The following is a 26,389-nucleotide window of genomic DNA, read 5'->3' as shown; positions in this document are numbered from 1 at the left end:
TTCCCTTTTAATACATAAAAGTCATGCCTAGGTTAGGCCCTGGAATCCCAAATGGCAGGGTGAAATGTATTTAAAAAGCAGTACATGTATATTTATGTTTTATATGTCCTGGTAGTGGTAAACTCTTAAGTTCGTGTTTCACTATTACAATGCCTTCTCTCCCATTGGATACCATTGGAGTTGCCTTAATTCATTTTAAAAGTGTAATTTCTAAATGAGAACAGATAACCTCTTCAGGTTTGGTGTCTCTGGAATCACAATTTAAAATCTTAACTTATGGTTAGGTTGGATTGTAAATTGCAATTTTGAAAATGCCACTTTTTAAAAGTTGCGATTTTCTTGCATTATGTGAAAAATGCTGGAACCTCGTCATGTACCCCAGACCCAAGATGTACAGCCAACGAACATTAATTGATACGATCTTTGTTGTTTCATCACTTCGCACCAATTACGTAGGGTTTATTTTATAATTTTGATTAGTATAACGTTTTACATGCAGTGATACAATTCATTCACGAGTTTGATTGAATATGTTGTTGGTCACTGTTGGTTCTCATGTGATCTTTTAGACTTTTTCATCATAGTTACTTCTGAAAAATTGAATTGGGTCCATATATTCTATGCTGAGTTATGAGTAATGGTAAACCCCCATGTGTCTTGAGAAAAGACTGGACAAGCATCTCTGTTACTTACATGTTGAAATATGGAATTAAGAAAATGCAGAGACTAAAAAATGATTAACCATGGATTAAAAAGGATTAAAACGGAAGAAATTAGTGGAACTTGTTGATCATATCAATTCATATTTGTGCTGCCTGTGTACCTTGGGTCTGGAGGATCTGATGAGGCTCCAGCTTTATTCACATGGACAAATGGAGCGTGTTCAAGGGTTGCACACCTATTCATGGACTCAGAGCATCATAAAACAGAAGATTTCTGAAACTATAGTGTGCATTCTAGCACTTTGAAGTACAATTTTCTTTCTAAGCCTTTTGGTGCCTGATGCCTGTCTCTGATCACATGTCTGGGGTGGGTGACAGCTTGGCTTTGTTTATCCTTCCCAGACAGCCACACATAATGGTAGCTTAGATGTGACTTGATAGACCATCCTGGCAGGATGGGATGGAGGAGCTGGGAAGTTCACAAACCTGAATAGGCGGTGTCCTGTCCCCACACAGAGGGCTGCATACCCCCCCCCAGTATTGAGTCTGGAGCCAGGACAGGAAGGGCAGGACATCTGTGCACTTCAAAGGCTTGTCTTTGAAGTTTCCACACTTCAAAGGCACTACTGGGTATAAGTACTGGACATCAGACACCATCACTGCAGTACACTGCTGGACCTATGGATACTCTACCAGGAATAAGGATGTCTGTGCTGCTGAACTGCCACTCTGCTGCACTGCTGCTCTGGAAGAACTGCTAACCTGCTGCCCAGCTGTGCTGCCCTGCTGCCTCCTTGCCTTGGTGAGAAGGACAGGACCTGCATCACTTGAACCCAGAACCAGAGTGACTCCAAGGGCTAGTTGCCTGGCCTCCTGATCTGAAGTCTTAGGGATATAAAAGAGTTCCAACCACCCTGCTTCTGCCCCTGGATGCTGCCATCTCCTGAGTCGGCCCTGCCAAGTGGAGCCACCCCAGTCCTGGACCCTTGGAAGTGGGCCTAAAGTGTTTTCTCCAGCAGAACCAATGCATCCTCTGCCAAACTGATGCATCGCTGCTGCTGCGCGGTTTGTAGATGGCACATTACCGCTCCTGAATGGATCGACACCGCCGCATCACCGCTGCTTTGTGGTTCAAACTCAATGCTTCACCTTCACAACCACCGCTGCGCAATGCTGTTCCAGGCACAAGGCCCTCACATACCTGTCAATGCCAGCCTCAATAATGATGCCAAAACTCCACATCACAGCTTTCCCGATAATCGGAGCCGACGCATCGGTTCAACTGCACAACACATCCTCAATAGCGGTGTTCACATCACAAGCCCTGTTGACACGAAACTCAATGTCAACGCATCAGGATCTCACACCAAAGCCTTGGCGCACCTCCAAACCAGTGCATCGCCTCTGCTGCATGCCACATCTCAAACCTGGTCCCGTGTAAAGCTCTGCAACCTCAGATTGAGGTACTTTTGTTCAACGGGCCTAACTGGGTCTCTGTATCAGGCCTGCACTCCATTGTGTGGTGTTTTCACTGCTTTAATGTTTGAAGTGTTTCACAAATACATTACACATTGCCTGCAAGTTATCCCTGACTGCTCTTTGCCAAGCGGTGAGCACAGGTTAATTTGGGGATTGCTGGTGGTTTACCTGGACTAGGATTGTGGTTACTGCTTGACCAGGGCTCACACCCCAGTCAACCCAATTTCTAACATGTATCTATAACATTTCTTATAAAGCATTTTTATTGACCAAAAGAGACTGAGAAGAGGAAAAAAAAACGTACGCCCTCGCACCATGTGCTCATTGTGCCACTGGATTCAAGCAAGCCTGGCTGATGAGGGGTGATATATCCCAAAATCGGTCCCAGGATGCTTGTTTCCGGTCCAGGGAGGACCAGGCTTGGCAGTTCAGGCTGGGTTGTTCCCAGGAGGAGCAGAGTCAAGTCTGATTTGCATATGGCTAGGTTCAAAATGGGGTAGCGTAGTGAGCAAAAGAACAATGGATTTAACCCAGCTCTTTTGACTAGGGGAGAATGTCTGATTTATACAGCATTCCATCCATCATTTGTTGCTGTATCACTTTTTATTCTAAGTGAAATGGTTATGCCTAGACATGGTTCCCTTGCTCGCTGTGCCACTGGATTCAAGCTAGCCTGGCTGATGAGGAGTGACATACCCCAAAAGCTGTCCCAGGATGCTTATTTCTGGTCCAGGGAGGACCTGGCTTGCCAGTTCGGGCTGGACTGTTCCCATGAGGAGCATAGTCAAGGCTGATTTGAATATGGCCGGGGTCAAACTGGGGTGGCATAGTGAGCAAAAAGCAATGGATTTAACCCAGATCTCTTGACTAGGGGAGAATGTTTGACTTATTCAGCATTCCGTCAATCAATTTTTGCTGCAGCAAAAAAACTATTATGGCAATGAAAATCATCTCTTGGTCAAGATATCAATGTGCAGCATTATGGTTTTAGGATGGTCCCATGGTAAAATAAATCAGGCATCCAAAATAAAAACACCTTCTCCTATCTAGACATCCAGATGTCAAAAGAATGCCATCCTCAGATTTGTCAGGAAATGTGCACTAATTCCTTCTTCAAACTGATAAAATCATACAGGGAAAAGAGGGCAATCTGAGTTTATGGGGCTGATCTTTGGGATCTTGATGGAACTGTAAGCATCTACTGTATGTGTGAAGGGGCGTTGTGCAAAAGGTAATTGACAATGCCAAAGTGCTTGTCCACAGCAGTGTTGGAAATACATCTATCCTATAAAAGAATAATGGAATGCATACGCAAAGGCCAGCAAATATACAGCATTAAAAAGATATCAGAAACATGTGATTTGATGGATTGAATCTCATAAAAACATATTGCAATAACACATCAAGCAAAATATAGGGACAAACTGGCAAGAGAGTTCAAAGAGCTAGGGTTACTCATTGTGCCCCCAGCAAAAATTCCCTTGAAATCAGGGCTTTCCTCTTTATTCTGAAAACCAGATAGGAGTTGGAAAAAAGTTCAACTGAAATTGGTAGGGACGTCTATTAAATGTTAGAGCAAACTTTGGCTTATCTGAGAATGCTTCATATCCACAAAAATGGTGAATGTTTATCCTTGAGAGTTCTCAAAAATCTAAAGACTTCCCTCTGAAGGCTCTTATTTGTAGATACAAAAAGATATTAAAATGTAGCCTAAAACACGTAACCCTCTGTCTTTCATATCCAAATGTTTGAAGGAAACTATTTTTCCACAAATGAAAAGAGGACTCTGTTGTCTTCTGTGTGCTTTCAAACCTGGAAAGCAGGGTCATAGAAGAAGACACAATGTATCTGAGAGAAGCCAGGAAGATGAGAGAGGAGATGCTATTCAGAGGTTTAAAATATATCACACAAGAACTGCACCAGCAAATAATGATCTTATGAAACCTGTTTACACATTTGATACGTTCCAGAGTTGGTACTTTCAGGATGTTTCCCAGTTCATTAAATTCTCTATCTTAGGCGGGGCCTTCAATGCAAGTATGTTTGCAACCAATTTTCACCCACTCATTTGTTTTGTTTTTAAATAAGGTATATACAGCATACCTCAAATAGGTAATTAGCCTTTTAATTTAAGGTAGTAGTCACCAATCTATATTATCCACTAGGACATCTATGGCAAAAACTGCATGCCATGATTGTTTTGCTTCTCCGCCTTGATACTCGTAACTTTGAGTTGGTCCATACCCACCTGAATATTTGTAGGTTGGTTATATCTTTATATCTCTATGACTTTAATATAGAGATTTAGTTGCATAATATTTTCAGTCTGTGTGTTTTTTCTTGTCTTGGTCATTTTAAGAAGATATGTAGAACTCTGTAATGATGTGCTACATGTGAGTGATTCTGTAAACATATGATGTCAGTGTAATATTATTGTAATGCTGGGTTATGGTTGTTTATGCAATTGTTGGTGGGAGGTTTTGAAAAAATTAGACTCGCTTTCTCAACAGTGCCTTATTAGGTTTCATGACGAAGTTACAATTTTTATTTTGCTATCTATTTATTATTTTCTTGATATTCATACTTGATTTGGCAGTAACCATCTGACTGAAAAAAGTACATTTTTTAACAGGATGGACTGTAATTTTTTTAATGAATGATGTCATCCTGTACCACTGTGTTAACATGTAACTCCATTATTCAGTGAGATCACAACAGTGTTCCAATATGGACTGGTTGCAGATTTTGACATAGACATTTTCCCAAAATAGAAACAATTAGCATTGAAGTGTACTAAGTGTGATGCAACCAAGATTGTTGTATTCATTGTGATAGACTGCACTTAATTGAATATGGGTCTGCCCAATGTGGTTCTGCCCCTAAAATATCTGGTTGGTTTAACAGCGTCTGTTCTAAAGCGTATTCCAATCTTAAACTGGAACTTCATAAACAACCTAGATCCCAAAGGGAGGTAAGGAGGGCTAGAGCCATCTATAGGAAGGCAATGGCTGACAGAAAGAGATCATTGAGGGAGGAAGCGTGGGGGAAGTTACATGAGGCCGCCCAAAAGAAAGGACTCTGCGGCTTTTTGGAAAATCTTAAGAACTCCACCCTTGATAGGGGACGGGAGACCTACCATTGAAATGGCTATTTCAGAAACGGACTGGATAAGCCATTACTCTGCCTTATATAATGGTCCACCCCTTAACGAGTATTCACTTCCGCAGTCTCCGTGTACATATAAGGGCAACCTACACGTTACCCTGGATGAAACAATTTTAGCCCTTGAGCGAAGCAAGGGGGGCAAGGCCCCTGGTCCCAATGGGGTCCCAGTTGACCTGTTTAAGTCAAACGTTTCATTATGGGCCCCTCTTTTAACACAGCTGATTAATGCCAGCGACTGTTCCACCTTTCCTAAAACGTGGTCTGAATCAATCATTGTACCAATTTTCAAGAAGGGAGATCGCAAGATCCTGTATGCTATAGACCAATCTCCCTACTTGATTCTATGGTAAAGGTGGTAGGTTGTGTCATCTTGCAATGGCTACAGGATTGTGCAACAGAATCCAATGTTCTATCTGACCTGCAGTATGGGTTCCGGGAGGGCCCGGGTACCCTTGAACAAAGTCTTAACTTGGCTATGATCGTCGGGAAATATACGCAAGCAAAAAATGGGAAACTATGGAGACACTCGTTGATCTTGGAGTGGATCATGGCTTAATCGCTTTCCTGCATCGCTTCTATGAGAGAGCTTCAGCTAGCGTTAGATTTGGGACGAAGGGGCAATGTACTTCGGGATTTCCTGTCAGAAGTGGGGTACGCCAGGGCTGTGTGTTGGCCCCTTTTCTTTTTAATTGATATATAAATGGTATGGCTGACGCACTTCTTAAGGGTGGCTCGGATTTTCCGCAAGTCGGTGGGAGAGGAATTCCTGCTATCCTTTATGCCGACGATGCGGTTCTTATGGCGCAAACAGGTAATGGTCTACAAAACGCCCTGACCAGTTTTAGTGCTTTTATGGGAGACCTGGGATTAAAAATAAATCTCTCCAAGACCTTCACAATGAACTGTGTTTCTGGGTCCCAGAGCACCACTGGTCGAGACATATTTTAGGAAGGAATTAACCTAGCTACCACAAGGGCCTGCTCATATCTTGGTGTCCTTTTCAGTTATAACGATACTTGGACCCAAGCAATCGCCCTGAAAAAATTGTCTTTTAATAGGTCCACCAGTGCCTTGGCTACCTTTACTAAGAAATTAGGGAGGAACCCCCCCAATGAATTCATACATATATACAAGGCACAGTGTATTTCTGCTGCGGTATATGGGGCTGGGGTCTGGGGCATTTCCAATCCCTCATCTTTGCAAACAATAGAAAATGTCTTTCTTCGTTATATTCTTAATGTTCCACCTGGTACGTCTTCTTTTGTTTGCCATGAGGAGTTGGGCCTTTTGTATATTACGGATCTTATTAAACTTGAGCCCATACTTCTCTGGCACAGAATTTGGGTTAGCGAACAGACTCAATTAAATCGTGACATCCTGCATGATTGCATGAAGCTAGATGGAGCATTGAAAATTCCTTGGCTCAGGTATATATTTCAGTTCGTTAAAGACTTTGGTCATCCTTAGTATTATTTATACCCGAATTTAATGACTCAAATATCAAGGAAATCTCTGAAGAAAGACTGTTTGGATATACTGGGATCTGCCAGATTGGCGGTTGAAGTCCCCAAACCGACAGTCATTTATCATCAGCTAAGGCTTACAACCTTTGCCATGGAACCGTATATAAATTTTGTTCCTAAAGGCCATGATAGAATGTTATTAACAAGATTTTGACTAGGAATAGTCCATAGAAATTTGTCTATTCCGTTAATGAATGATTGGTCAAGAGAACTCCCTCGGTGTTTGTGTGACTTCACAGTCTACCATCCACTTACTTTTCTTTTGTACGTTTTTTAATGAACTAAGGACATTTTGGATACTTCCCATTTTAAGATTCTTTGGCCTAAGGCAGTGTCGTCCAGCCCTCGTGCGACTGCAATACCTAGAGAATGAATTTGTGGCTTGGAGGGTTTCTAGTTTCCTGAAGAAAGCTGTGTGGCTGAGGAAAAGTATGTCTTTTGAACCCTGATGGGTTTTTTCTCCTTTTAAATTTATTTGTTTAAATATTTTAAAATGTATTGCTTTATTATCCTTTTTCGACCTGTATCTTTATACTGTGACTTATTTATTTTTTAGAATTTGATGTCTGCTTTTATGATTATATGTATATGATCGAATAAAGCTTGATTTGATTTTATTTGAATATGGGTAAGATTTTCTGTCGAAGAGGATGGAAACATTTGAGTTTTAATCTTCATTGGATACAAGTTTTTCTGTTTTTTATTTGTAAACAGTATCTAATGAATTTAATAAAACAACATTTTAAAATCTATCACAAATATGAAGATCTGCAAACACTGATAAGAATATCACTGCATATGTCAATTTATTACACTGTGATAACGTCTAGTTTCCCCTAAATCTTGTATTGTAACTCATAATGGTGACTGTTCAACAATTGCCATTTGACTGCTCAGCAGTGTAGCGCTCCAGCTAATTGCAATGTGTCAGGCAGCTGACTGGTACTTAAGATCAGCTCTACCATGCCCGTGCAATCAACAGTAAAACCAGTTTCTGGAACTCAGCACACTGTTTTTGTTGTCGGAGTATGTATGAGGTTTTGCGTCATGCTTGTTTATTTAGCATATCCACTTCACATTTCTTGGTCGAGCTGCTTATCCTTATCGTTGTTTGCAGTTGTGTCTTTATTTGTGACTTGTGACCTCTGACAAATTGTCTAGAGACCCACAATGCCTGAAGGGTAAATCTTGCTTTTGGCATATTGTAATTTAGGTTATTTTTCACATTTATTACGACAGTGTGCCTATGTACGTGGTATATGTCGGGTACGTGTTTATTAGTGATGAACATGCCCACGAACTGTCAAAAATCTTATCTCACCACATCATGAGAAAAAGAACACCTTCTCACACACTTTTTGAACCTATCAGAGTAACTACAGAAGTGTACCCTCCATTGTACAATGGGCAGAGAGAACTGATCATCCTGGGGCAGTGTTTTCTAGGACACTCAACATCTTTCCTAGATACAGTCCAGTATGATGTAAGTAGTGTGTTACCTGGAGCTGCATTAAACCTTGGTTCAGGTATGTGGCTTATGTAATTCAGCTCTCCGAGGGGTAGATTTCTAGTTACTTGTAATGAAGGGTAGGTCATGTAGGGAATAGAATCAAAAGCTAATGATAGTGCTCAATTTTCCCTTCTGTATATCTTCTGAGTGTTAGATGTTGCCAGTTTTCTTGTGATTCATGACCCTGATGTCCTCCATATATTCTTGTCTTGGTTGACCTTTAAAAACAGTAAGAGATGACTTGTTTTCGTGGCATTCTGGGCACGGTGCAACAAGAGACTCCGTATTTGACGGGAGTGTCAGGGATTTCGAGCATTCCTATGAATGTATGACTGCCTATTAGTTAGAAAGGAGGATACACACTTATGCAATGTGCCATTGATGCCCAAGTTAACATGGAGAGTGATCAATTGGACTGCAGATTGATGGTATCTAACACTGCTGAGAAGTCAAGAAGGACCATAAGACAGGAGTCACCGTTGTCTGTGATGTACAGGGCAATTTCACAATGTAACATAAACATTATCAACAGACAGAAGTTACTTTTCTGACTGTAGTGGCTACACATTATTCGATTTCATATCTCAATGGTCCAGGCACTGCAGAAAAGTTACAACAAACTTATGCTCTTCAGAAAGTAGCCTCAGGCCTTTTCAGAAAAGGTCACGTTATTTGAACATTTCATATTCAAGGCAGAGATGTCATTCTGAGAGTAGGGCACACACCTGTTCAAGTTTGGCAGTTAGGTTGGCGGCCATGTTCTCCGAGTTGTTCTCTTGAGAGTGTTGCTTGTGCAAAGGTTTCCCTGAGTCTTTGAACATGGTGTCCTTCTCCAGCAGACTATCTTGCTTTGCAATGGGTAATGCCAACGGGCTGCTGTAAGAAATAATTGTTGCTTTGATTAGACTGCGCAAACAGCAGGCGGATGCTCTCAGCAAACAACAGCTGCAGTTTTCTGATTGTATAATCATAGGTGCATAAGGTGGCACATCCTTTTTCTAGGACAGGCACTATGTAGGAAATACAATGGACAAAAAAACTTGTTCCTGGTGCTTTTGCTGTTACAGTGCAATATTTCACACTTTGCTGTCTCCTGCTGGTGAAAACGGAAGACTGCAGCCTTACCTCACCTTCCTGATGCACAGCCGTGTCCGAGGAAGTTTAAATGCATGCTACCGGGGCTACATAAATTAATAGGAGCTGTTCTTATAGATCAGCGATTTTGTGGCCAAACAGTACGCTCCTGGCTAGACACTTTGATTTAAAATTACCTTTGATGCAAGTCAGCTGTAAAAAATTATGAAAGAACTCAAGCAGAAAATTTATGAGTGTTTACTAATTAGATAAGGTAGGCAAATCGGTGTGTCGTTTGGAAACTGATTATGTAATTATTTGTTGTTTGAATATTTATTTCGCAAAATTGATAATACTATAAACATAGACATGAAGCATACCTTAAAACAAACTGAATAGTAAAAAAACAAGTGCTATCGGTTCCAGTACAGATTTAAAAGCTGAAGAAGGCGAATGTATGGGTGAGTGACTGGTTGTGTGAATGTCAATATCAGTCTGTCAGTTGGTGTCCAAGTGGCTGTTTGGGTGTGTGAGTGGGTATGTGAGTTTCAGTATGGGTGAGTGATTGGTTGTCTGAGTGCCTCTATGGTTGTCTGAGTGTCTGTGTGGGCGGGTGAGGATGTGTGTGACTGCCTGTATGGATAAGTGAGTCAGTAGCTGTATGGTTTAGTGAGTAGTGAGTTTAGTGAGTACATGTGTGAAGGGCTGTATGGGTGGGTGAGTGTGTATGGCTGTGACAGTGAGTGAGTGGATGTGTCAGTGGTATATGGATGTGTAACTGTGTCTGTGAAAGGCAGTATAGGTCGGTGGGGTGGGGGCCTGACATTTAAACAAAGAGGTACGTTTTCAGATTCTTCTTAAAAACCAACTGGGTCCTGAGTGTTCCGTAGAGAAAAAGGAAGAGCATTTCATTCCACGGCAGCTTTGAGGGCGAGGGAGCAGCCACCTAGCCTCTGGCATTTAAAGCGGGGGACATGGGCTAAAAGTTGAGACGTAGAGCACAATTGTCTCAAAGGTGCATAGAAGGAGAACCATTTTTGCAGGTAGGTAGAGCCACATCCGTGGAGTGAGCAGTGGGAAATAACTAAGGATTTAAACTTAGCCCGTTCTGCCACAGGAAGCCAGTGAAGTGAGAGTAGATGTTGTCTCACACTACTTCTACAAAGATGTCATGGAGAAGTTTGGCAGAAGCTTCTTCAACAAGTAGCCCGGATTGCCAGTATAAAGAGCATTGGCATAATCCAGCCGGGTTTATAGTTGGCGGATGAAGTCCCCTTGGCTCTTGAGGCTACTTGGGGGACAACTACCCCATCTCTTACCTCTTACCATTACCTTAAGTCCCAAACAGCTATATTGCTGAGACGTTGTCAGAGGGCTTGTTGGCCCCCAAGGACCCTCTGGACCCAAGGGGACTTAATCCCCCAACCTGCAGTGCTCCAGGAGACGCATTTCCAGAGTAGTGGTGAAGGTGGCGTGGCTCCTGGCAACTTGCCAGAGGATTTTTTCCTTTCTTTTCTTCTTTTTTTAAGGTAGGAGGTTTGGTTCCCCCCCCCGGCTGATTTCAGCCTCGGGGTCCCCATTCCCTGGGGCCTGCGCCTCTTTATGTCGAGCATTCGAGACGTCTTGTATATACTTTACTATATACTTATATGTGTATGTAGTTTGTGGGCTCTGGAGATCTGCCCTAGGACTTGTCTGCTTTCCCTTAGTGATTTTTATTTCTGTTCAACTGCCTCTATTTAACTGTCTTAATAGAAAACGACCAGTAGAGGTCAGTAAAATACCAGAATTGCTTGCTGCTGAGGGACTTTCTTTTTTCTATTTTTCTGAAAACTGCCTCTATTTAACTTTCTTGATAGAAAACGACCAGCAGAGGTCAGTAAAATACCAGAATCACTTTAGCAGTCTCTAGATTCCATTCCACAGAAGTTGTCTTCCACGAGCTCCCGTAGACAATAATATTTTTTTCACATCTTGTATTTTCAGTGATATGACCACTGAATGCCCGGATTTTATATTAAAAACAGAGCTTTGGACTCTACCATTTCCAACTGATAAGCAATATTTCTCTCCATGTGTTCCCATACCTGGCGTGTCACATAGTTCGGTGCTTACTTTCCCTCCATGTTAAAGAACAGTAGATGTTTCAGCAACCAGGCTGATGTGCATATCTAAATACATAGAAGGTCCCAAAGGCAAGTACGATTGCACTGCAAATGCTTGCTTTCTATTGTAATTATTTTTTTTAAAGGGAGGGGGGCTGTGCTGCCTCCCTACTGGGCTGATTTTGGCACCGGGGACATCATCTCTTGGGTACTCAGTTACAATAACGGGTTACAATAATGGGTGCCCTCGACACACACATTGCACTCAGTTACTCACCTTGGGGACCGCAGGGTGAGCCTGAAGGCCCCACGGTCTCTGCCGGCTCCCTGTGTACTGTAGGATCCGACATTGCTTTTGGACAGAGGGAGCTGATAAACATGCAACTCCCTCTGTCCAAAAGCAACCCTGCTCCACTTCATGCAAGTGAGAGAATGTCACAAGCTGAGCAGGGTTTGCTATGGCTTGACGGGAGCAAGCCAATGCAAATGGCAATGTCCTAGGAGTGGGGACCCCGGGATTTTGCTGGAGCCGGCCCTGGGGTGGGGGGTCAGTCCCTAGGACCATCTACATCTCCACAGGGGGAACCACGTGGCCACCCTCCATTGTTTTGTATTACCCCGAGGGAGCAAGTGGTGCCCGGGACCAGGGGTCCATGAAGGACCTCTGGGCCAGACTGAGAACCAAAACCGGCCCTGGCAAATTGCTTGGCCGCCTTCCCTCTCCCCCACGGGGGTTGGGGGTACCGCTGAGCTCTTTGCTCGATTTTGCAACTATGTTGCAAAAACGGCCCTGTAACAAAAACACCCCCCAGTGGCCCAAAACCGTCCCCCACCCATTCGGCCCACTGGGGGATTGCCCGGTGCCCGCTACGGCCAATCCGGGCCTGACGGACCCTCTTCTTTATCCCCGGGGATGTGGCGGTCCATAGTGCTGCGTGGAGGCGCACGGGCCCCCGCATTTGATAGTGGATAGTGCCCCAGGGATGAGAAGATCCCCTGGGCAGCAGGGCGGCCATGTGGCTCCCCAAATGAATTTTATCCAAAGTCCCGAGGAGGGGACCGCTTCTGGGGGTGGGTCTGCACGGCCCGCTATTGTTTTACATCTCCCCGCATATGGTAATGACTTCCCCGGGGAGATGGCGGTCCCCCGGGCTTCTTTAAGTCCAAGGAGGGTGGCATTTGCACCCCCTCCTTATTTTAAGGCTAAACTTGCCCCAAGGGTTTGGCCCATGCGGGGGCTAAATATAAATGAAGCAGAGAAGCCTGCGCTTCGTTTTTTTGGGGGGGGGGGGGCGGGAGACGCAGATCCTACACGACTCCTGCGAAATACCTTTAAAAAAAATGCTTTTTAAGGACTGTGGGGTCCCAGAGGGAGCCCAGGAGCAATTCATGGGGACCCGGGTACTCCTGCCCTGCCCCCTTTTGTTTGAAAGTTTTTTCTGGGACTCAGTTTCAAGCCAGTCACCAGATGGCTGGGAACACTTCCAGGTTGAAGTGTTAGCAGCCAATCATATTTCAGCAGGATCCACAAGTTCACTGCAAGGACTGGTGTCCCCAGATAGCTATATTTTTTAAACTTAAATATCGCTGAAAATATCAACGCATTTGCACCAAATAACAGAAAGAACGCTTTCTGGAACAACATCTAGATTACTGCTAAATTTGGTGTAATTCTGTTTAGCAATTCTGGCTGTAGTCATGTTCAAAAAATGAAAAATTGCCATAGACATAACATGGCGAAAATGTGTTTTGCAACCCCCTTTTTTTCTCGGCCCCTGCTTGACGGATCACCCCGGAATTTTCATCACAGCAGTTGAACCAAAAAGGGGAATTACTCCAAATTTGGCCAAAAGTAAGTTCTTGGTCCAGAAAGATCTCTTTTTGTAATTTGGTGTACATTTGTTCAGTATTTTTGAAGTTATTAAAGTAAAAAGAAATAAAAAAATCTAAGGATAAGGATCCGCAGATCCACGCACCACCAGCAATGGCATGATTAGTTGGCTGACACCTGACAATGAAGTGGCAGCTGCCATTTTATCAATTGGGAGAAAAGTCCAGAGGCCTCAAATTAGAATTGTAAAGTAATAGAATAGAATGTAATACAAGAGGGTCCCCTGACCCCATGGGTGCAATGTAGGGGTCTATGAGGGACTCCTGATAAGGCAAGAAAGTGCCCCAAAATGTTTTTCCATCTGCGAGGATCTGCGGGTCCATCACAGTGCTCAGTGTCACCCAGTGTGAATCTAGGACGGATTCGCAAATCCACTCCAATGGAAAAATCAAATACTTTGCAGCCACCATTTTATCGTTCCTGTAGCCTCAACATAGAATTGCAACGTAATAGAATGGGTCAGGGTATTGGTACCCTGGCCCTATTAGTGCAATGAAGGTGTCCATGAGGGGCCCCTGATGGGTAAGAAATTGACCCAAAATGTTTTTTTTCACTAACAAGGATCCGCAGATCCATTGTGATGCTCAGCATGGCCACCTGTGTGAATCCATGATGGAGTTGCGGATCCAACCCATTGGGAAAAAATACATACACTCGCAGACCCGTTTATACCCTCTGTCTCAAACTCGCACAACCACTCATATACCCACTCACACATCCATACACCCACTCATAGACCAATACAGGCACTCATATACCCACTCACAGAACTATACAGCCACTCACAGACCCACACAGCCACTCACACATCCACTCACAGACATACACAGCCACTCACATACCCACTCATTGAGCTATACAGACACTCCCACAACCACTCACAAACCCACACAGCCATCACACTCCCACTTAAAATCCATGTAACCACTCACACACCCACATAACTCATTCACAGACCCACAGAATCAATCTCACAGCCACTCAGAGACCTATAAATCCATATACACAACCATGCAACCACTTACACACCCATTCACAGACCCACATAGCCACTCACACACCCACATAACCACTCACACACCAACTCACAGACACACACAGCTACTCACAGACCCAAACAGTTACTCACACACCCACTCACCTAGTTTCCATAGACCAAGTGTTTTTTGTTTTCCTAATAATTTTGATTCCAATTGACAAATATTCACTTGATTTTCCAAGGTAGTATTCCAATAACTTCAGCTGCTGTCTGGAATGTTTTGGAGTGATTTGTCATGTGGGGCGGAGAAAAAGGGGGTTCCAAAAATGTGTTTTCCCTAAGTAATTTCCCATAAGGATTTTGAACACGTCTGCAGCCCAAACCGCTAATCGGAATTACACCAAATTCGGCAGAAAGCTAGATCTTTGTACAGAAAAATCTCTTTTTAGTAATTTAGTGTAAATCTGTACAAGAGTTTAGAAGTTAGTAAGGAAAAAAGAAATATAGATGTCTAGGGATACAAATCCATCAAATCCACATGCCACCAGCAATGCAATGATTGACCAGCCTCAAAGGGAAATTGCGTAAGCCATTTTATCTATTGGGACACGGTCCCAGGGACTCAAAATAGAACTACAAGAAATCGCCTTAAATGTTTTTTCTTGTGGATCCATTGCGGTGCTCATCGCAGCAACCGGTGTGAATCTGCGACAGATTTGCAGATCCACCCCATTGAAAAAATGACATTATGGCTCTTATTTTATCTATCAGGACACAGTCCTTGGACCTCAACAAACAACTTGCAATATAATAGAAGGGGTCAGAATAGAGGTACCCCAACCCCATGGGTGAAATGTAGGTCCATTAGGGGCCCCTGATTAGCAAGAAATTGCCCGAAAGTGCTTTTTCCACATGCGAAAATCCGCGGGCACATAGTGGTGCTCAGCCCAGCCTCCTTGTGAATCCACAATGAAAATACTTTGCAGCTCCCATTTTATCTATCAGGACATGGTCTTGTGGTCTCAACATAGAACTGCAGTGCAATAGAAGGGGTCAGGGTAGAGGTAACCTGACCACATGGGTGTAATGCAGGGGTTCATGAGGGACCCTTGATGGGCAAGGAATTGCCCCAAAATGTTATTTTTTCCACGTGCGAGTATCTGTAGATCTATCGCATCACTCAGTGTGGCCCCCTGTGTCAATCCGCTATGGATTCTTGGATCCACTCCAATGGAAAGAAATACACACACTCACAGCCCCATAGACATACACTTCTTCTCACACCCACACCACTCACGTACTTACTCACACATCCATACACCCATTCACACACTTACTCATAGACCCATACAGCCATTCAACACACTCACAGATCCATACTGCCACTCATACACCCACTCACTGACCCATACAGAAATTAACACATCATTCATACACCCACACAGCCACTCATTCACCAACTCAATGATCCACACAGCCACTCACATACCCAACCACATGCCCACATAGCTACTCACACACCCACTCATTGACCCACACAGCCACTCAAATACCCACACAGCTACTCAAACACCCACTCACAGACCCACACAGCAACTCACACAGCCACTCACAGAACCACACAGCCAGTGACACACTCATTCCCAGACCCACAAAGTCACTTGTACATCTTCTCATAGATCCATACAATCAATAACACACCCACTCACAGACCTACACAGCCACTCACATACCTGCTCACATACCCATACAGACACTCAAAAACACATCCATACAGCTTCTCACATACCCACTCACATACCCACACAGCCACTCATACACCCATTCACATGCCCATTCAGCTACTCACACACCTACTCCCACACCCACACACTCACATATTTATAGTCACTCACCCAACCACTCACACACCCACTCAATCCCACACACTTTTGCACATACCCAAATACCCACTCACACAGCCACTCATAGACCCACACAGCTACTCACATACCTACTCACTGACCCATACAGACACTCACATATCTACTCACACACCCATGCAGCCACTCACACACAGACTCAAAGATCCACACAGCCACTCACAGTTCCATACAGTCACTCACACACCCACATATCCACTCACACACCCACTCACAGACCTATTCACACACCCACTCACACAGCCACTCACATACCCATACAGCCACTTACATACCAGCTTAAAGAACCTCACACCCATTCACAGTCCCATACAGCCACCTACACACACACATAAACATGTACACACCTACTCACAGACCGACACAGTCACTCACACACCCACTCATCGACCCATACTGCCACTCACACATCTACTCACAAACCCATACAGCCACTCATACACGCACTCACAGGCCCTTACAGCCATTCACTCACCCACTCACAGACTGATATAGCCACTCACTCACCTACTCATAGATTCACTCACACGCTCTATCATACCCCCACACAACCACTCTCACTTATTCACAGACACACACAGTCCATGACACACCCACTCACACACCCATTGACACACTCAAACAGCTAGTCACAGACCCATAAAACTACTCATACATCCTATCACAGACCCATAAAGCCATTGAAATACCCACTGTATTAAATGTGTTGTTCTTTTGGTTGGGATTGGAACCACATATGCGTCGTGGAGCCAAAATGTGTTGTTCTTCTTTATTGAATGTGTGCTTGTGGTTTGGAATCTGTGGACCTGAATGAAAAAAAAAAAAATGATTTGAAAACAAAACAAACCAGTTTCTGGGAAAAGTGTTGGCCTGAAAAGAGCCTTTGTGTTTATGATATGTACATGATACCTACACTTAGAACAGGATGCAATGCTTGAAGTTGCTGAGGAACACCCGGTTACCTCCGTATGTGAAATGGACTCCGTATTTTCGATACATTCTGTCCATATCGAAGCATACATTGTTGTGGCATATAGAGCTCACGTTGTAGTCTCGGAGGAATGCAGAAGCAGTTTTTTGGGCATGTTTCCTGGCTTTGTCTATCTGTGGATAAAATTTGGTTTACCACTTCCATTTCTGTCAATGTCAAATTTTGGAGAAAACCACAGCAGTATGTGGGAAAGGTGACATTACTTTACCAAAGGTATCCTTCATTAGGATTTCCAGTCCTACTCCAGTAATTGTGCCTAGGTCATTGCTACCACAGTACACAATCATGAGGTTTGGATGTTGGCAATTTACAAAGCTTTGATACAAAGGCAGCAAGTGATGCCACAGTAAACCCTCTCTGACCAACCCAAATAATGTCACATTAGATGAACATCGGGCATGCCAATGCAACTTTTTCTAGCACTCTCTGTGGCCCAAAACACAAAACTATGGCCCACAATCCAGACTCTGGAAGATGAAAGGCAGCTAAAATGGAGGACAGCAAGTAAGATATAAGGAACATATTTGATTGGATGGTGGAGATGTGCGGGGAACTAAAATTAGGTAGCAAAATTAACAAAAAAAGTAGCTACCTCTGTGATTGGCTTTGGAAAAATAACAAAATATATATTTTTTGGGATATGCTTTGAATTCCAAGCAGTCAACCACACCGGCTACAGTTGAATTTGAAGCTAGTATGCTGCTCAGAGAAAATCCAGTGAACTTGTGACCTAGTCCTAGCAGAGAGTGTTTAAAACATGATTAATATGGAAACAGATCCAAAAGAGTGTGGGGTGGAGTAACAGAAGAGACTGCACTGTGAAAGTTAAAAGCACAGTTGTATTCAAATTGCTTATTAGAGAGTGTCTGGCTTCTAAGGGAGTATTGTTTTACAAAGTAACATTTAAATACAAAGCATTAACAGCAGATTATTAAATACTTTTAAGTGATTTTGTGTGGATCTGTTGCAAATTTACATGGAGGGTCACACTGATACCGTAGTGGATCTGCAAATCCACTCAAAACCTCTACCAAATTGGGCTTTTTTATAGGAGACTTGAAAAGGGTTCAAAAATACTGACAATTTAGAAGTGGTATAATAAAATGACGAAATAAAAGGTGGAAAGGTGCACCCATACACAATTTAATTGGCAAGTCTTTGAGTCCATTAGAAACGTTCTTACTTTATTAAATCCAATATTCAAAGTTGTAAAATCCAAAGGTTTAGTAATGTCCAGCCAACGCGTTCGTCCAAGCTTTCTTGAACTTTGTCAGGGCTTATATTTGTATGTCGTTGAGCATCAGTTTCAATTTGTGTTTGATCCATTACTTTTCGTCCTATTTTTCACTGGGCATTGTAATGGTATGCCATATCAGTTACCAGTTTAGTATCGGGATAACTGTTCCCTAATCCAATACCTGAATCCGTATTGTAAAGCAAAAAAGCTGCTTCTAATCCTTCAAAAGTCTGATATGGCGTACCATTACAAAGCCAGGTGAAAAATATGAGGAAAAGTGATGGATCAAACACAAATATAAGCTTAAACAAAAAGAGTTGGCTGGACCTTTTTAAACCTTTGGATTGTACAACTTTGAATATTGGATTTACTAAAGCAAGAACTTTTCTAAGGGCCTCAAAGACTCACCAATTAATTTGCGTATGGCTGCACCATTCCACCTGTTGTTTTGTCAAGATTTCTTCTACTCAGCAGTAATACCATACATAGTATTAGAAGAGAAGAGGTTTAACTATTTGAACTGTATGTGAGGTGTAGAGGAGAGGTCCACCTTTATCCCTTTTTCTTTTTCAGCATAATAATAAGAATATACGAAAGAAAGCCTGTGATTTGCTAAGTACAGTAGTATCAGTGAAAGGGGGGTGGTAAGGGTGGCCAATGATTGATACTTTTGTACTGAGAGTGGAAGAGCATTCCTATATTTCTGATTTGTGATTTGCACTAAAAATATGTATTAACTAATATCAATAGAAGAGTTGGAGAACAGCAGTTGAAAAACAGCATGGGCATCTTACTGGTATGTGAATCGGGATGTACTGTAAAATAACAATATGTAAAAAAAATATAAATGTATATAATCTGAGAGAAAATGTGTACTTTACAATAAAAGGGGAAATAGGAGAAATGTTAGATGAGGACATTAAGTCAAAACATAGTGACCAGGAAAGGAGAAAGAGGCATTGGCATACTGAAAGTCTACCTTTTTTTATTAAGTGAATTGAAACTAGAAATGTGTGCTTGATGCAAGTTAATAGTATTCAATTTGTACTCACTGACACACTGAAGCAGTCACTGATACAGCCAGTTACACTCCAAGAAAAACACTTATGTATTCACCAGTAAAACAGACAGACAGTGACTGACACACTAAGTTGCACACCCATAAACCCATTTAAATACCCATTTACTCACTTATACATACACTTATATAATCATTCACACACCCATACAGGCACTCTCACAGCCACCCACATACCAATACATCTATTCATGTCCCCAGCACTCAGTCCGTTACAAACGTACTTACAGAACCATACATCCAGTTATACATCTAGTCACTCACCTATGCAGCCACTCACATACCTATTTACAAAACCATACAGAAACTCTCACAAGCAGTCAGACAACAATAGAATCACTTATACATACATTCACACACTCAGACTGCACTTCTATATCCACCACTAACCCAGCCAGTTACACACACAGTTACAGAAACAGCCTCTGACACAGCCAGTTAGCAATCCATATAGCCATTTACATTCCCATTTGGACACCCATACAGTCACTAACACAGCAAGTCACATACCCAGGCACCCAGTTGGTCTTAGGAGTCTAAACACGTTGCCACTGCTAGATACTGGTAAAGTGTATGTCCTCCCCTAAACATGGTTTCATTAACTTATCCAAAATTGGTATATTTAATTTATCTTTAAATCCCAAGTAGAGTGTCCTACCTGTACACAGGGCCTGTAAATTAAATGGCACTAGTGGGCATTGGCCTGCAGCACAGATTGTGCTACACAGACAAGTAGCCCTTTAAACATGTCTCAGGCCTGCTACTGCAGTGTACAATGCCATGTTGATTTGGCATTTAAAACCCCTTGCCACACCTTAACATTCCTTTTTATTACATATATGTGACCCCCAAGGTAAGCTCTAATTAGCCGATAGGGCAGGGTGCTATGTGCCTAAAAGGTAAGACATGTACTATTAAGTTTCAGTCAGTTACACACACACTTACATACCCATTCACCCCATTATACTGAAAGTCACCTAACCATACAGCTACTCACATATCTATTTGCAAACCCATACAGCCACTCACACACCTGATCAGACAACGACAGAGTTACTTATACATACATTCTCATATCCTCACAGTACTAATGTATCCAACACTAATGCAGCCAGTTACACCAACAGTTACACCCCCAACACCCACTAACACAGTCAGGTACCAAACATACAGCCACTTACATGTACATTTAGACACACATACTGTCACTAGCACACCCAATCATACACCCACACAGCTACTAGCACATTCTGTGACATACCCACAGAGGCACTGATACACTCACTCACTTATGTACTCAACCATTCACACACACAGTCACCCACCCATTCAAGCACTCATATAATATAACGTAACATATGTATTTGTACACTGCATGTTCACCCAGAAGGTTTATCTTGCCGCTCAATAAGAGATGTTTATTGTTACCCAACTCAATGGTACTGATTTCGAAAGATGAAAGGCAGAGTGGATGTGGTGGGATTTGAACCTATGACCATGAAATCAAACACAGGCCACTATAGTGGAAACATTAGTATGCTAAGCAACCAGTCCCATCTATATTTATTTATATACATGTAGTGAGAAATTTAAACAGGCACTTACACACTGACATAACCACTTATGTAGGTATTGATTTTCATCTACAAAGTGAGGCAGCCACTGATACACCCAGTTACACTCCCAGAAAAGCACTTACATGCCCACTACTCATGTAGCTAGACAGTGAGTAAGACACTGAGATATACAGAGGAAATTTACTGAAATTATTTGGACTCGTTCCCGAGCTGAGAGGTATATCCACCCAAGATCTTGTCTCAGTTGAGTTTGGCCAAAAAACAGATCATACAAACATCGAAGTTTCGGTTACAACCTGGGCTACCAAGGAGATAGCCGCAAGAATCTTTGAAAACAAAGGATCTTTCGAACACTGGGGAATTATCATTACACAACATACACGCAAGAGATATCCCTTCCCGCTTGTAAAAAGTTTGCAGAATACAAGCAGTGAGGACAGAACCAACTACAAGCAAACCTCGTGTCTTCATGGTGCCCTCTCGGCTACACTAGCCCAAGAAAACTGTGGTAATGATATATTCCAACCGCAATTTTGTCCAGGCGGGTCCCAAACCCAGGACTGGTCATGGATCCCGTTAACCTTAAATCAAATGTATACCTAAGAAAAATGACCTTTTAAATCAAAGCACACAGCCAAAACCTACATTCAAGGACGGGGTTAAAATGCCTAAAATAGGCATCTGCAGTTGGAACATTCATGGATTTAGTAGTATGGATCAAGACAGTGAGACTCAATTGTTTTTTAACAAACATGACATTCTACTACTACAAGAGACCTGGAATCTGATATACCCCGCCATTCCTGGCTTCACCGAATATCACATCCTTGCCGAGAGAACATCCAAGTTTGGGCACCCCAGTGGTGAGTTATCCACATACATCTCGCAGAAATACAATTGGGAGCCGGAAAAACAGGACGTGGGACTAAGCTGGGTGCAGGTAACCAAGATCTCTATAAAACCCCGCCACCAATTGTTATTAATAAACATTTACATTCACCCTGATCGAACGAAAAAAAAAGAGAAACTGGCCGTGCTTACCGAACTTATAAAAACACTTCAAAAATCAAACTCTCAAAGCTTGCTCATTCTATCAGGCGACTTTAATCTAAACCTAAACTATGACGATTTATATACCTACACCTCAAGACAAAAGACCCGGGCGGAGCCCAACTCATCAACCTCAAAACAACTGACTTCGTTGGGATTAACAATCTTAAAGTCTGAAAAAGAAGGCGGATTGACAACAGCTCCCACATATATGAGTGGCAAGGTTTTGTCAACGATCAACTTTACCTTAATCAGTAATAAACTGATCGACTCATTGGAGGGCTATGAAATAGTAATGCAATCTGAAAGTGACCACTTTCCTAAACTTACTTGGATCAACTTAGGGGTGCCGGAGTCTGCTCAACTAATTGCTCTCTCTGATCATACAGAGAAATTCAATTTACCAAGACTGCATTGGAGGGGCAGCGGAACCAAATCCATCTACGAAACCGCAAACGACTTCTTTGCTCTACACGAAAACGAACAAAAAGAAGATCCGGTTTCAACTTGGGAAAATCTGTTAGAGAACATGTCCATTCAACACTCGGTACCCTCTGCTTCGCATCAAGTCCCACTAGTTTTACGGGAACCATGGTTTAATAATAAACTAGGACAGGAAAATAGAAAATTAGCCCAGGTGCAACGGAAGGCAATAAGGAGTAACATAGAGCACTCCTCACTAACCTACTCCCTTGTTAGGAGTATGAGAAAAAAGTATTGTAAAATGGTGTGGAAAGCTAAGAACAAACAGAAGGAAGAAATGTGGGCGAAATTGCTAGTAGCCAGTAAGAAGCGCAATACAAGGGACTTCTGGGGCATTATAAATAAACTAAACAACGCAGAAGTAATATCCCAGGACCCCGGCATTAGCAAACAAAGCTGGGAAGACCATGTTAAAAAGCTCTATTTCAAAATGGACATATCTCCTTCCGAAAATTATTGTTGTTCCAATCCCACCATGAATTCAATCTACCTGAAAGGAGCAGTAGAAAACTCAACAAATAACCGAGATATAGGAAGGCTTAATGACCTGCCGATACAGTCGGACCCAGTCGGAATGGTAATATCATCCACCCCATTTTCAAAAAGGGGGACAGGAGACTGCCACAGAACTATCGTTTAATATCCTTGATAGACGTGGAAGCCAAACTATACGCATCCTGCATTCTGGAGGAAATACAGGAATGGGTGGATAATAACAATCTAATCCCCAGTTATCAAACAGGTTTTCGAAAAGGGACAGGGACAACAACAAATCTCACAGCCCTAGCATTCCTGATAGAAAGAGCCAAAACGAAGAACAGCCGGTTATATGGCTGCTTTATTGACATTAGAGCCGCCTTTGATCGAGTTAGTAGGGGGAGACTTTGGGCAAAGCTCAAGAAGTGGGGGCTGTCAACAAACCTTCTCAACTCACTAATGCTCCTCTACACGGACACTTGGGCAAGGGTTAAACAAGGACAGGGCACAAGTCTTACGTCAAAAATTCCAACTGAAGACGGACTGAAACAAGGCTGTATCCTGGCTCCTTGTTTATTTAATCTATACCTCGCCGATCTAGGGAAAAAACTTGGTCAAGTTGTTAGTCATGCTCCGAATCTCCGCAACACCCCAACGCCAATCATTCAGTTTGCAGATGACATTGTCCTTTTAAGCCAAACTCCAATCGGGCTGCAAAGGCTGATAAATGCTCTACAACTCTACTTAGACGAAGAACATCTGGAACTTAATAGAGACAAGACAAAGGTAATACGTCTTGTAGAGCGAAAATCAATCAAATACAATTGGACATGTAATCACCTTGCAATAGGGGAACAGCCGCATTATCGGTATCTGGGGTCACCATCGGCAAAGATAATTAAAAAAAAGAACACTCTGCGGTGTTAAAAGCTAAGTCCCAGACGTTAATCTATGGATACAGGCGTCTCTTGCAAAAACTGAAAGGTCCAAATTATACCCATCTTTTAAAAGTAATGGTCGCTCAGGTTCTACCCACATTATCGTACGGCTGGTAACATGGCTTGGAGGGGAGGCCGGTCTACTAAATACTCTACAAAACAAAATCTATAAAGAAGTATTCAAACCGCCTAAATGCTCCTCACCAGCGCAGGTGAGATTAGAATTTGGGCTTCAAAATCAAAACTTCAGGGCCAAGTCAACATTTGTTAAATTTTGACACAAACTTCGTACCGCCGACCCAGACACTCTAAATAATCTTTGTTGGCAAGCAATCAATACAGATCCCACTCAGCCCTAGGCCATTCATTTGGAGAAATGTCTTGTGGACTTCGATCTGCCAGTAACATGGAATAAAAAAATTGATCAGGCCAGTTTTTGTAAAATAGTAAATTCTATTGCTAAAAGGAAGTCTGTTCTAGAAGACAAACAAACATTGTCCCATCGACGTCATGCCTGGTCAGTCATTTCCTCTTACTCACTCCAACAACCCCAGGCCTACTTGGCAACTCATTTTAGCCACTATTTAAAAAAATACCTTATCAACCTCCGTATGGGCCTTCATGAATCTAAGGATTTACTACCTTCCTGGAAACCTCAAGATGATTGCCCAAAATGACGACTCTGCGGATATCATACTGAATCTCTAGTTCATTTGTTTTGTGTATGTCCATCCCTTATGGTATCTAGAAGACATTTTATACGTGACATATTGAACAACTTGAAAATAAGAACATGTCGCCAGGCCGTTATTTTCTGGCTGGGAGGTTCATCTCCAATCCTGACTTGTCGGGGTCTCAAATTTATGATGGAAATTAGAAAGCAGCTACAGGCCTCCCCATGATCATTTTACATACTGCCTTGCCCCTACCCTCTTTGCTAGTGACCCCCAGCCCACTTTATAAATCCCTATGTTGTAAGAGGGGGCGGGTTTCGAGTAGAGTTCTAGTTTTAACTCTTTTTTAAATTGTTATCTTCTTGTTTTTATAATGTAACCTGCGCTGCAAACACTGGTTAATCTTACCTTTCTTATTGTAAGGATTTTTATTAATTCAACCATAAAAACATATTGTATTGTATTGTATACACCAATAAAAACATTCACACCTGAAAGTACTTACCAGTTATACAGATATTCAGAGAACTATACAGTGAATGTTATACCCACTCACATACATATAGAGCCCTTCATATACCCAGCACTCAGACAGTTAGGTAAACAGATACTTGCTGATGCATTTATCCAGTTATAGACCCAGCCACTTACACATATAAGCAGTTATATACCTATTTACAAAACCAGTCACTTACACATCCATTGACATAGTGACAGAGGCAATAACATACCCACTGACACACCCACATAGTAGTTGTATATGTACCATTAACAGAGTCAGTAGTACACAGAGTTACACACCCAAATACTGTCTCATGCAGCCAGTTACCAATCCCTCAAGGCACTTACATGCCCATTTACACACCCATACAGTCAGTACAACAACCACTGAGATGCCCAAACTGCTACTCACAAAAATGTTTCCTGTATGAAAATGTATAGACAGGAATGGAGGGCTGCTATCCCTTGCAGGCCTCCATCCCAGCATTTACAGTGCATGGAAGGTTTCAAATTGCGATATCCCTAATATTCATTTGATAGGTCGTTTTGCAAACCACTGCAAATTTACAATTTGTAAGGCAAAATATTAGGAAATAGGTCACATTGCAAATTGCACATCCCTGGAATGTGAATGTGAATAATCCATCAGCTTTTGGGACCAATAATAAGCAATGTACTTGAGGCACAAATTAAGAATGATGTAATCAGAGCCATGCTAATAATGCCTAATGATAATGAACACAATCATACCAAATAATTTCTAATATTTAAATCCCAGCTGTATAACCTAAATACTGCACGACTAAGAGAGACAACCAAGTTAAAATTCTAAATATCAGGCAGTGCATCCCCAAATATACAGCAGTGTTGTAAACATAGATATATATCTAACAAGGGTCAACATTGAAACAGCCTAAGTGAATCTATCAGTGCAACGGTTCAAAATGGGACAGCTCATAATTAGTGAAAAGGTGACTGATTACATAGAGTTTTCATCACTAAAATGTCTTCAATTCAAGCCACTAGATGTGACAGCAAGAAACACCACAATATGATCATACAAATGTACTTCT

The 26,389-nt window shown here is 42.3% G+C and overlaps 1 protein-coding gene across 1 annotated transcript in view; it reads right to left on the bottom strand.

The window, feature by feature from the left end:
- MYO16 (myosin XVI) overlaps positions 1 to 26,389 on the bottom strand; it is a 2,830,569-nt gene that overhangs the window by 1,860,664 nt on the left and 943,516 nt on the right. The window contains exon 10 of the mRNA XM_078658257.1: positions 9,065 to 9,215. Coding sequence (XP_078514383.1) covers positions 9,065 to 9,215 — 151 coding nt within the window. The remainder of the gene's footprint in view (positions 1 to 9,064; positions 9,216 to 26,389) is intronic.

This window comes from Lissotriton helveticus, chromosome 8 (genome assembly GCF_964261635.1).
Source record: "Lissotriton helveticus chromosome 8, aLisHel1.1, whole genome shotgun sequence".
NCBI lineage: Eukaryota > Metazoa > Chordata > Amphibia > Caudata > Salamandridae > Lissotriton > Lissotriton helveticus.
Note: the sequence above shows the minus strand (reverse complement) of the source record. Positions and strands in the feature narration are given on the sequence as shown.